This window comes from Gadus macrocephalus, chromosome 13 (genome assembly GCF_031168955.1).
Source record: "Gadus macrocephalus chromosome 13, ASM3116895v1".
NCBI classification, from domain to species: domain Eukaryota; kingdom Metazoa; phylum Chordata; class Actinopteri; order Gadiformes; family Gadidae; genus Gadus; species Gadus macrocephalus.
This window is the reverse complement of record NC_082394.1, coordinates 11,936,809-11,950,701: the sequence shown is the minus strand read 5'-3', so window position 1 is coordinate 11,950,701 and position 13,893 is coordinate 11,936,809. Positions and strand designations below refer to the sequence as shown.

Below are 13,893 nucleotides of genomic sequence, written 5' to 3'. Positions count from 1 at the left end.
AAGGTCATTTTAAATCAGGAATTATGCAAATAAATAGAAGGGGGAATAAAACAGTCTTGGGTATTGTGTTTTAAAATGTACTGACACAAAAAAATCACACCTAATGTTAACCTTCCCAGTGCACATTTTCTTTGACATACTAATGATCTGCAATCTCTCTACCCCAATCTGTCTCTCACCCGCTCTTTATCGCTGTGTCCTTATTTTTCTTGTTAATTTATTCATGTATTGACTAATTATTTTACACCGAGGGAGAGTGCGATTGCACAGGAAGCACACAGTCTTGCATTTCAAGGCCCCGGTAAATTGAACAGCATCAGTGTAACCACGCCAACACCCCCGGTCCTAGACCACGTTGTTGTTGTCGCACCACTCTAAATCACTGCATTGGTTCCAGAGTCTCGGGGGACGGTGCCATCGTGCTTATCGATAACAGACCCTTTTCAAGGAGGCCTCGTGGGGGGACGGACACAGGTGTCGCTCATTACTACACTGATTATGTGTCTGCCGCCTCCGATTAACGACCTGAACGAGGCCTGTGTTAGTCCTGGCGTGACACCACTGGGGAGCAGCTCTATAAAGGTCTAGTGCGGGGTCCAGAGATAGCCAGGTGACTTGACCTGCCATGGAGGACTGACGCCTGACTGTAACAGGCCGTAGGCGGCCAGCGTTGGGCTGACAACAGCATGCGTGTGACAGGCCGGTCCACACTATGTGATGCTATATCCAGAGCGCGCCGCTAAGAGCCTCCAGGGGTTTCACAGGTGGCCGCGTCTCCCCTGCTCAGCCGCACTGCATGGTGTGTCACCAGAGAGACAGGCTGTTAACATGAGAGCGTGGCCTCAGCAAGGCGCCGCAGTGGCGCTGTATAGAAATGAAATGGCCAGTGATCCATCATGGGGACAGCGTGCATGTGGATGGTGTGTGCTCGTCTGTCTTTGGAAAAATGGGGCGCATATGACATGTTGAGGTGTAGCGAAAGGCATTGTGTGTGTGTGTGTGTGTGTGTGTGTGTGTGTGTGTGTGTGTGTGTGTGTGTGTGTGTGTGTGTGTGTGTGTGTGTGTGTGTGTGTGTGTGTGTGTGTGTGTGTGTTTTTAAACCATGTGTATATATGTGTGTGTGTTGCCGAAAATGTTGCACAGCCAATATGCGCAGCAAACACTCAAACATCGACCACTATGGACCATGAACATAACACTCGAGAGGCATTTCTGTTTCTTATCATTCTTGTGTTTGGATGCTCCCAACTCCAGTTATAACCACCATATCACACATGTGATCCCCATCAAGTTTGCTTCTCAATTATCCTCCAGAAGCCAAAAAAAAACGACATTTCCCATCGATTGAGACACTCCAGCTCAAACCAACCACTCGACCTCAAAGAGGGAATAACTAAAAGTCAGATGTTTGCTGTAAGCGGCGATGCCGTGGCCCAGTGTGTAAGCAGGAAGTCTGCGCTTACTGCATCCCTTCATGATGTTCTGCTTTACTCCAGTATCCAGGCGGCCCCCCCTCCCAGCGGGCGGGCTGGGGCGGGCTCGGCCGCCGCCTTTGGGCAGTGACGGCGGAGGAGTGTGTGATAATATTATGCACATCCACAGCCTAATAAGCACAGCGGATGCAAATGGGAAGCGCTAATGATGCTAGCCCGACTGGAAGAGTGTAGAACATTTTGCTGAAATACCAGCAGGGGAATTGGCTCCTGGCGCTGTGGCCAGGCCGCCCTGCAGAGAGGCTTCCCGCCAGAGCTAATGTTGTTGTGCCTCCAGAACCCCATGCAAAACATTTGGATATATGAGACCATTTGGGAAGAGGAAAAAAATATGTAAAAAAAAAAAGAAAATGGAGCCAACATGCCAACAATTAACAGCGAATCCCTTATGATATAAATGCAGAGTTGACATGTTTATGTGCGCACACACACAGACACGCAGACTCACAGACTCAGACAAACACACACACACACACACACACACAAACATACGCATACAAAGCCCCATCAACAAGCTTACACACACACAATCATAAATATCTCCAGAGGAACCATATCTCTGTTTACTGAAATTCGATCAAAATAAAAGTTCCATTAGATTCAACCCAGTGCACTGCTGTCTTTGGACAGTCTTTTCTATCTATTTTTTGTGGCCATTTTGTGTGTACGTATGTGTGCATGTGCATGTCTGTGTGTTTGTGCGTGTGGGTGAGTGTTTGTCTGTATGTGTGTGTTTATTTGTGTGCCTGGAGTGGTTTTAGACACCACAAGGGAAATGTGTTTCCCAAACGAACAAGCTCCCTATCCTCCTTAGCTCTACACTTGTTAGTGTGGGAGGTTGACATCCCTTGACATTTGGTTTACAAATGCATGTACAGGCACCCACACACACACACATACACACACACACACACACACGCACACACACACATATACACTATTTCACATGCACACGCAAACTAACTCTACCAGGCACCTCTTGTCAAAAAAGATAAGCTTCAGAGATGTCACTACCGGATAAAAGCTTCCACAACAGCAGCAGCTCTTTCAAGCGATGCATGATCATTATCATTCTAATGAACGTGAATAGGCTGTATTGAACATAATGAAGTACGCTGTCCTCTGATTAGGACAATTAGACTGGTGGAGCCTGGTGAATATTTTGGGGCTGGACCGGACAGCTTGTCTATTGAGGACTTAAGTACTGAAGTGTGCTGTTTTAAACCAAAACATCCACATATTTGAATGTCCTATATTGAAAAAACATATTGAAAAATCGAATTAAATGCAGTGGATTGATACAGAAAGATAGATTGATAGATAGAAAGGTAGATAGATACATACATACATACATACATACATACATACATACATACATACATACATACATACATACATACATACATACATACATACATACATACATACATACATACCGTTCACTATCACGATTCGTTCGTTTGATTTGTTTCTTTGATTCGTTCGTTAAGTCAGATGGTCTGTTACGTCATTTGGCAGGGAATCGGAATTCATGGAATAAATGTTGATCAACATGCATGTAGCCTACTACTTTCTAATGTTCTGGCGAAATTACCCAGTTTAAGTGTAAGTATTAAGCTTATATATAAAGCACATACGTGCCTTTTTTCATAAATACCGGGGTGCTGTAAGAATTACATGGCGTCTTCCAAGTAGCGCTAATAATCAGTGAAGCACCTAAGCAAGCAGCAGCCGAACCATTATGCGAATACCCTACATAGCAAACGAGACTCGTAATGGTAGGTAAAAACAATACTTACTTAAAGAATGCAATTGTGATGTAGATCTAAATAAAAAGAAAACAAAGTGCTTGCATGATATTGAAGTCTACAGCGATCATTAGTTAACTTGTGTGGCAGTGCCTTATCATTTGTTTACCCATGGGCCATGGCAACGCGATTGCTACCTGCTGTAGTACTCTCATTGGCTGAATCGTTGAGAACGTTTTAGACTCTATCAATCGCGGGGAGACGAAGTTCTGTTCGTTTGTATATTTTATTTACGTGACCATATTTTTGTTATGTGTTTCAAAAAAAAGAAAAAATAATCAGTTCTCTTGTTTTGGGAATCAGTTCTCTTCGTTCACCTTCGGGATTCGTTCGTTCTGACCGAATCGTTCGTGACCAACCCATCACTAATGGCTAGATAGACATATAGATGGATAGATAGATGGATAGATAGATAGATGGATAGATGGATAGATGGATAGATGGATAGATGGATAGATGGATAGATAGATGGATGGATAGATAGATGGATGGATCCATTGATGGATGGATCCATTGATGGATGGATCCATTGATGGATAGATAGATAAATGGATCCAAAGATGGATCCATAAATGAATAGATCCATAGATAGATGTATAGATGCATTGTATTTATCCACAGTCTTTTTTGTTAAACTGCGCTCCTACATTATTCATATACTTACATTCCTGCCTTTATATAACTTTTTAGATTACACACCCCTGGCATAGAGTGCTGGCTTGCACACAGACCCTAAGAGACCCCATAAAACATTTGGGAGGGATTTTTTACGATAAATGTTCATTCATGAATGTCAGGTGGAGAGGGACAATTTATTTTACCAAAAAAACATTAATTTGTCTCTTCCCAAGCATCAAATGGGTAGTGCAAAGTCCGGGCAACCAGGGAAGTGATGCTGTAGCCGGTGGCCCCTCTAATAGTCTTTCATCAAAGCCATGTCCTTTTACCTCGTTCTCTTTTTCCCTCTCTCTCTCTCTGTCTTTGTCTGTCCGTCCATCAGCATGACTGCCTGGATAAATTAGCTCTGTTATCCTGCCTGAGTCTTGTTTTGCAGGCAGGAGTTCCCTTCGTTACACCTTGCGGTCTAAAATTAATAATCTCCCCCATCCAGCTAACGATCCATCACATCTATCGATCCATCAGTTAAAGAGGCCGTAGGTAAGATTTAACATCTATTATTTGAGTGTCATTTGTGAGAAATGGATTAGCGATTTGTCAGCTCTCAATGAGTGAATTGCTTTCTGAGAATATCTGCTACGAGTTGACTGTGTCCGCCTCTGGATGAGCCAATTTAGATTTAATACGGCTTCCGGCTCATTTCTGGAGGGCATATCTCCCCTGATTGGTTCCAGGAATCCATCAGGCCTGTCAATCACAGGTACGTGAAACACAAGACTTCCCAAAGGCTGAGAAACATAGGGAGTGACGGGGACAAGAGGGAGGGGTGGTTTAATGGGTTGTTTGGTTTCAAAATCGTGCTCTTTCTTCTGATCGTAATGCTCAAATCTTACCTAAAGCAGATTCAAGGCTAACAGAGTACAAATGGAAAGGCTTAGATAACCACTTTAAATATGTCTGTGCATTCAAAGGAGAGCTAAAGCATGTCAATTCATGGGGAATTGTGGGGAATACAAAAGGATAAAAAAAAAATCAAAAAGATATAAATGTATTATTTTTGGTGTCGAAGCACCATCTGTCGAGTCCGCTGCTGGCAGGGCAGTGGAACACTGTAGTACAGGATCCAAACGTAGACTACAACTCGGGAAACCTAACAAAGGGCCTTGATAAAGAAACTCAAAAATCTCCATTTCATGAACTGGCAGAAAAGACTTAGAATTTGGGAACCTCGAGGCCTCGAGACACAAGGACAATAAACAGACAAGGGAACAAAGGAACTGAACTTGTAGATATGGACAGACTGATTGGGGGAAAAGCAGGGGGAAAGATTGACAAGGACGTAAGGGGAATGGGGGAATGAGAAGTCGAAGGACAGCAGGTGGAAAGGGGGAGAACGAACCCTGAACAACATTAAGACAAAGTTAGATCATGTTTATCCATTATTCATCCTTGTGTACCGTACTGTACACACGACCCCTGAGACTATTCTATGAACACTGCTTCACCAACTTTAATTCAAGATAATTCAGTATTTATGTGAAGCTACCTTAGGCTAGATTCAGTCCCGCACTCAAATCCTCACGGGTTAACCTAACTAAACGATTGTGTTTGTTGTTTTGTGATTTTTTCATAATTCCATCAAGTAATTACCACTCGAATTTCACATGGGCCTCCAGTCCCCGGGAACAGTGTAATGAATGATATAATTATCCTACAACTGAGGAGCAACCAGACCGTATGATTATATTATCATGTCATATGTTTTCTTTGGTTTGCACAACGGAAGAAATGAACTCATTAAATCATTCAGAGAGAGAGCTGCCGTGGCACAAGCTTATCCACTTACAATTGACCCTGGCCATTACGTGTGGAGCCTAATCGCTTCATGCCGTCCTTTTATTGAAAAGTTCAATCGGCGCACAATGTCTCATAAAGGTGAGTTATTTTCCAATGTTTAAGGTCAAACTATCGATTTTTAGTGTCAAGTTTCCGCTACTTCGGCCTTTACTGATATTCAATGCCACAGCTTAGTCCCCCTCTCTACCCTGTAGGGAGAGTGGGGCTCCTCAGTGACTCTTGTCCCTAAGAGTAGACCATGCACACAATTATCCTGGAAAATTGTCTCTGTAAATCACAACCTGTTCCTCTGTCAGCTACCCAGCGCCCCAGGCCTAACTGTTGAATCTCTCTCTCTCTTTTCATTGTTTTTGTCTAGCTTTTGTCTTTTGTCTAGGTTATTTTTACAGTTTTTAATATTTATACTTGTTTTAAGATTTGTGGAAGATTTCTCAGTGGAAGGTAAAAGGGAGGGGGGGGGAGGAGAGGAGAGAGAGAGAGAGAGAGAGAGAGAGAGAGAGAGAGAGAGAGAGAGAGAGAGAGAGAGAGAGAGAGAGAGAGAGAGAGAGAGAGAGAGAGAGAGAGAGAGAGAGAGAGAGAGAGAGAGAGAGAGAGAGAGAGAGAGAGAGAGAGAGAGAGAGAGAGAGAGAGAGAGAGAGAGAGAGAGAGAAAACAGGCCAAGGTCCAGGCTCACCCTGGCCTGGTCTGTATGCCCCCAGACTGACAGTTTGATTTGCTGCATTCTGTGACTCTAAAATACCCTGGAGTGCAAATCCATCCCCATCTATGGAGGCAGTGAAGGACCCTTATTATGTGTCTTACCCCCCAGAGCCACTATCCAGAGACTATCTGCAATGTTGTGCAATCCTATTACTCCCATTTCAAATGAATGGGGCATTAAGTATTTTTATTGACTTGGTGAAGTGGTTGAGATAACGCATTTTATTTTATGGCCATCCGTTGCATGGTGATTTATGTATGTCCAAACTATTCCAACTAAATAAAATCCGGAGATGGGCTGAAACAGTGTTGTTTTCTTTCACACGAGATATGATTGTAATCTATCACACAATAATTGTATCTTCGCTAAACCTCATAGAATAATAACATAAGGCATTATGGGTTAACTTTTTTTATCTGTTATTGCTGTTATTAGGTTCTTCACTTGTATCTTTAAATTGTCCATTAATCATGTCAGAGATGTATTTCAGTATTCGAGAATTTTCACATTAGAGAGTATGTGAAACGGTTACAATTATATAACGGTTTCCTTATGGCATCTGAGACCATAAATCATTGTGAATATGATATAATGTGTGTTACATGGCATCAGAGACCATGTGAAACCGGTGATATGATATAATGTGTGCATTATGGTATCAGAGACCATGTGAAACAGGTGATATGATATAATGTGTGCATTATGGTATCAGAGACCATGCATATGTGTTAAAGGAAGTTGCTGCTTCATGTTGAATCTACTGCTGGTTTCCTGTCCCCACATAGTTTTCCAGCTACTTCAGTAGTGGAACAAAGTAAAGCTAGTGTTTCTGAGTCTTATGTATATAGTTCTTAAAATAATTAGACCAAAACCAAGGTTTCCTCAGTGATGAACTGGTTTAGAACCAAAATAAACAAATATGTTGGCATTAATTGGCATGTCAAGGGATGGCAAGTTTTGCAGAATACCATTTTCATGAGTCATATCACAAGTAAACCTAATTCAAACCAGTTGAGCCAAGGCCAAATAATATATAAAATCCACATGGATCGCTTCCTCGTAAAAATAGAATCCCATATGTTCTCTACTAGCCACAACTGTTTTATCCGAATATTGTGTTTCTCACAGTTGTGGCTATAGGCGTATATTTTGTAATCATGGTGAAGAATGGTTTGTCAGTGCAACTGGTTGTTCTGGTTTATGGATTTTTATTAGAAGCTATGAAAGTCAGGTCCAGATGGTAGCCCCTGTCTTCAAATGTAGCACCCCGACGTCTCTCTTGTAAAATGAAAAGTCAGACACTTTCATCACTAATGCCTTGTTAGTTAGCCATCCTGAACGAAAGTGTCCTTGTTGATGTGTTCCTGCTCAAGAGTCATTTATTTTCCCGGCGACTTTTGTCAGAGTTTTCTGGTTATAAGTTTAATGTTATGAAGTGCTGTCAAATCGCTCAAGCGCTGTGCGACTCAACGGAGGGATCTATAAATAGATTGGATTTGACTGGACTTGGCTTGACTGTCGGACCGACAATGTGTGAAGAAGGACATGGGTTTTGATTTAGCACCCCTACCACTGCAAATTCTTCAACCACCCTTGGCTGAGGAGCTGAATGATGGCGTAGTTAACAATGTCAGCTAGCCTAGAGAAAGGGCCCACTTTATTGTTCTGGCTCCTTGTTGATTTGTGTCTGAAGTGCATAGGTAGGTGATTGCATGTCTCTGCCACACTTTGAGACATACTATTGCAGTAATACAAGCCATCATACTAAAAGCACTTGAGTGAAAAAAAGCCTTACCATCTTGCTTGATTGCTTACATCACTCAGGAACGGAAGGATATAACGTCAGTCTTTAAGCGATGATTGTTGATATATTGATATGATATGATATGATATGATGATATATTTATATATAGGTATGATGCTATGTAAATTATAATCATACCACATACTGGTAGGTGTGTGGGTATTACGCACGCTGTGCTTAACTCGATGACTAAGCTGCTACTGGGGGATACACATTCAAAGAGACTGAGATATTTGAGTAGTGCCATATGGGTTTGCTTGATGTTCATACACACTAAAAGATTATGCATGCAACTATAATTGATTGATTGGTTGATTGATTGAGCGATATCTTAAGGGCTGCCGACAGGTCATTTAAGAGCGTAAACAATATACTAGTGAAATGCCACTCATGGTGCTGGTAGCTTTCCAAGATTCACCGTCACTCCAACTGATCCAGTCTTTTTCTTTGGTTGTAGTCCCATTTTAAGTAAAAATATAAAATACTGGAAAGACAGCATTGTCATGCTTTTTTCTATGATGGATTTTGGTAGAAAGGCTAAATAGCTTTTGAAATGCCTGTGCATTTTTGCACTGGCTCTTTTATAGACTCTGAGCTTGTTCTATTGGAGAATACGCAACCCTGGAAAATCAATAGACTTTTAGTCATAGCCTTCTTTCTCTACTTCCAGCCAATACTAATCAAGGAAACAGCTTCATTTCTGTGTCTTTATTTGTCTTTTTTCGCTCTTTATTGAATAAATAAAGGGAGTGTTGGGAATGTTGTATTCATCAGTTACCCCAGGATTTATTCATAATTTGCTGCCAGTCCCAGTGAAGCAGTACATAGTCCATGCTCCCCACTCCTGGGATTGCTTTAGGGAAGAGCTCCTTAATGGCTTTCCCTGTTTTCTCCCATGCTCGTCGGGAATGAGAGCAAAGGGATGGATTAACGCAAGTCTTTAACTGGGGTTTCATAGCACCACATAGCAGTGTATTTAGTTTAATTGTAGCAGTTGCAGAGGGATTGTTTTTGAGTATAATTATCCCATTGCCCGGACAGATTAGCTTGTTAGAGCTCCCGCCTGCAATGTGCTTTCAGCACGGCTGCCTGAACGAGGGATTGAACAATTGTGTTTTAAAGTTATATATAGGTTATCTATCATGGCCATATGCAACAAGTATATGGGGGACATTTTATATTACATTCTTCTGCACAAACATGGGTAACTACGATATCAATTTTATTTATTAATTGTATCTATTTTACCCTATGTGTAAACATTTGCTACATAAGGCCCCTCTCCAGAATAGTGTAAAGTAATACCTTTAAAAAGCATATATCTGTACTTCTGCCTTTGCAGTCATGGTCTTCAGAGGCATGACCGAAGGAGTGTACCGGTTTGAATACATTGAATTGAATGTCATCACAACCCCTAAACGTCCAGACACGTTCCACAAACTGGAAACATTGAAAAGGTCAGGTGAGCGGCCAGACCTCTCATGTCAAACCGTGTCCGCCCAACGGGGTCTTCTCTGCACGCTGCCTGGTGACTCACTGCCGCTGGTCAGACCCCCCCCCCCCCCCCCCCCGGCAAACTGCCCCGAAAGGAAGGAACCATGGTGTTCAAAGGCTAAACAGTGACCCAACGCCCTGGTAAACATCCCCGCTGTAACTCCTGATGTGCTCCTAATGGGGCTTAACCGGTGCATCATACATGGGATCACGTGGAAATGGGAAAGCATTATGGGATAGGGGAGTCGCATCCGCCAGAGATGGGCGGGACGTGGGGGAGAATTTCTGCTTCACATGCATGATTTTCCATGCTCTATTTGCACTGCTGACTGTGATTCCCTATGGGAAAAAAAGACACACACACACACACACAAACACAGACACACACACACACACACACACACACACACACAAACAGCAAAGGTGTCCTCAATCGGTGCCCACTCTTTTATTCACCAGCCATTTCGTTCCCTCCCTTGTGCATTTACCTACCTCGACTCATTCATATGCACACATACAGATAGATGCCTGCACACACAGATAGACACACACACACTCACACACACACATACACACACATAAGCACACACGTAAACACACACACACACACACACACACACACACACACACACACACACACACACACACACACACACAAACCACAACCATAAGCACACAAACACACACGCACACATGCATAATAAAGTGTTGAGCCTCTGATCTGGTATGGTGGTATTCAGGGATGAGCCGGCCTGGACCACAGCCAGGAAATACTCAGGACTAGAACTCTGCTACGCGGATGATGATGATGATGATGATGATGATGATGATGATGATGATGGCCAACAGGGCATACATCTCCACTTAACCAACCTCCTGAAGGGGTTGATGCTGGGGGTTCATTCGGGCATGTTTCTTTTTTTCCTCCGGTTGGAAGCCGATTTCCCGGATGACCCAGAAAGCAGTGCAGCTGGAGGTTACAGAACCTATTTAAAATAAGTTATGCCGCAGCTGTCTCCAGGGACGTGTTAACGATGTGCGGTCGCTGTATTTGCATCCGTTTACCGGGGGCACTGCATCATTTTATTAGCACGCTTTAACATGGCATTTAGGAGACAACAACTTGCGTTGTTTATATATGGAGAAGAGATCATTTAAGAGTTGAGCTTGTGGAATGTTTCGCATGAGTCTTAAACCACCTGCATTTGTGGTGTGCAGCTGCTATATTCAAGGGGTTAGAGACCCTCCATTCTGAGCTACAAGTAGACTACACAGCGTTTAGTTTCCAGGAAGAATGCAAATCGTGGGGCTAGGGAGGGAATATAGTGTCTGTGTATGTTTGTAGGGCGGGTGTGGAGATCCGTGTGACAAGCCAGAAAAGGAAGACAAATCGTCTGAAGCCACTGGAGGCGATGATTTCAGTCAACTACGCAGCAAACGATATTCCCAAGAAATGAGACTTAAATGGTGGGTGACTGGGAACGAGTGAGTGAGTGAATGGCAAAAAGTACTACAGGATTAAAAAAAATTGACACTTAGACACACACACACACACACACACACACACACACACACACACACACACACACACACACACACACACACACGTGTTTAACTATCGTTTTTTTAAACCGTTCACCCCCCATGTCTCTCAAAACGGCTTGGGGGGAAGAAAAAAACACAGCGCCTGGAGGAAATCTTCCACGGGCTAGTAGCCTATACCCTGCCTACCGCCTGCAGCTGGCTGGCGGTGGTCTAAATCATTTGGAATAACTTGGCGCCCCCCGGTCAAGCTGCGTGAGGGAGCGCTCCGCTCTGCGACTAACAAAACCCCGTCACCACCAGCAGCAGCAGCACTCACCCCACGCGCTCTCTCAGAGCCGAGCGAGGCGAGCGCGCGCTGTGTGCGCTCCACTCGCGCCCTCTCCCTTCAAAATAAACCAGCGACGAGACGGCGACGGCCATCCGGGAGACGCTTGGACTTCCCCCTCTATCCCCACCCCCTCCCCCAATTCACTGTGATCATGCTGTTAGTTCGGTAAAGGTTCGTCAAAGGTGCTAAAGGTTTCACCTTTAGCAACCTGTTTTTAAGGTAAAAATGTGCCAGGGGGACGCTTCTGGATCTAAACCGAGACCGGGCTCCCTCGCCGAAGCCGGGAAGCTTTTCTTAAAATACACCACGCTCCACGGTCTGAGGCACGTCTTCCTCAGCGGTTCCTACCCGCGGAGGGTCGCCTGGCTGCTAGCTTTTCTGGCCGCGCTTGCGCTCCTTTTCACCTGGTCCTCGAACCGCGTGCGCTACCTGCTGTCGTCGCCCGTGCACACCAAGGCGCACATGATTTACGCCAAGCGGCTCGTTTTCCCCGCCGTGACCATTTGCAACCAGAACCTGCTGCTGCCGCGGCGGATGAAGAAGACGGACATATTCAGTGCGGGCAGGTGGCTGGGGCTCCTGGGGAAGAACTGGCAGGTGTCCGCTGCGGCGCGGGAGGCTCTGGCGCCGCGGAGCGGGGAGGGCGAGAGCCCGAACGGCGCCGAGCCCCCCTGGTCTCCACTCGCCAGAATTTTGGACTTCAACCACTTTCTCCCTCCGCCGCGGGAGTCCCAGCCTTCCATGAGGCAGTTGCTCGACCGCCTGGGACACCAGCTGGAGGAGATGCTGCTGTATTGTCGGTACCAAGGAGAACTCTGCGGGCCGCGTAATTTCAGCACCGTGAGTGTGTGGACAGCGGGAAAGTTTTTTATTTTGGATGTTGGCATGCAGGAGAGGCTAGTGCGTTAGTTGTTTTTTATCCTGGGCGTTACTTGGTGAAGCCTGCTTTGGGTCTCGTCGCTCTGCGGTGAGCGTGTAGACGCACCATCTGTATTTATTTGGTTTAGAGCTGAATGCTCTTTTCCATTACATTTGGGATTTAGCCTCATCGCCTCACGGTGCTTTCTTAATTCTCTCCCTCTCTCTCTTCCTTTCCCTTCCTTTCTCAGTCTATTCTCTCTATCTCGCTTTTTCTTCCCTTCTCTTTTCTCTCTCTCTCTTTCGTTATTGAACTCTCATTATCGTTCTCTATCCACAAACACAGATACTCACACATACAAACGCGGAAGAGAGGGGCACAAATAAAGCTAAAGCCGCGGGAGCATCGGTATGAGTGCCCTAGTCCTTTCATCCGGCTCGGTTGAGTAAGCCCCCTGGCCTCTCTCTCTCCTGGTTCATATAGTGCCCTATTTTCTCGTCCATTACAGCTAAATCAATGTCTGTACAACCCCATGCTCTCTGGAGACCAGTCAATGCCTAATGAAGACTTTAGATTCATTTAGCTGCGCTTTATGGCACACTCTGACACCCTGATGAAGAGCCTTTAGTGCCGGCCTCGTCGGAAAGCTCCAGCTCTGCTGATTATATCTGATCACAAAGCAGGGTGAAATGGGACGCGGTTTGAGTGGATCATTCTGGTGGAAAGGCAGCAATAATTAAAGTAGGACTATAAAAGGATCAGTGCATATAGCTCAATCCTTTTTTATAAGCCTTTTATATTTTGAAATAGACCCAAGCCTACTCCCAGGACAGGGTGATTTGACAACCGCATGAAAGGAGTGTTTAAGTAGTCAAAGCATTGATGCGTATATTCGGCTGAGACTGACATCCTAGCATGAAAGTTTAATTACTACTTCCATTAGAAAGCACTATGTATATTCAGTTATTTTAGGTGGGGTCGGTTCATAATAAGGCAGCCCTTGTATATCCACGGCTATGTGACAGGTCAGCCTCCACTAGTGCTACACAGCTACAGTGTAGCTGTGTAGCACTATGCTGAGCTAAGCAACCTTTACTTTTGTCATTTGCCCTTTTCATAGAGGTGTCATCGTAGGACAACAACAAGTGTCGCTGAAACACTTCCTGGATCTGCTTCTATATTACCCAAGGCACGGGTAGTAGTTTTTATGTTGTTGTTGTGGTTAACGGTCATGTGTATCTGGCCTATTCACTGAGAACAATTTCCCCAAGGGGACAATAAATGATCTATCTATCTAGACTATACGCCCGTCTGTGATTTTCCTTCCATGACTACTGTGGAAAGGGCCTACATCAACCTTGTAGACCCTGTAGCTATGTCTCTCTCG

The 13,893-nt window shown here is 44.4% G+C and overlaps 1 protein-coding gene across 4 annotated transcripts in view; it reads left to right on the top strand.

Moving 5' to 3' along the window:
• asic1b (acid-sensing (proton-gated) ion channel 1b) overlaps positions 1–13,893 on the top strand; it is a 133,427-nt gene that overhangs the window by 92,279 nt on the left and 27,255 nt on the right. The window contains exon 1 of one of the 4 annotated variants that reach the window (XM_060069544.1): positions 11,483–12,487. The exons of the other annotated variants lie outside the window; for them this stretch is intronic. Coding sequence (XP_059925527.1) covers positions 11,873–12,487 — 615 coding nt within the window. The 5' untranslated portion in view covers positions 11,483–11,872. Of the gene's footprint in view, positions 1–11,482; positions 12,488–13,893 lie in introns of those variants that run through there. 4 annotated transcript variants of the gene reach the window in all.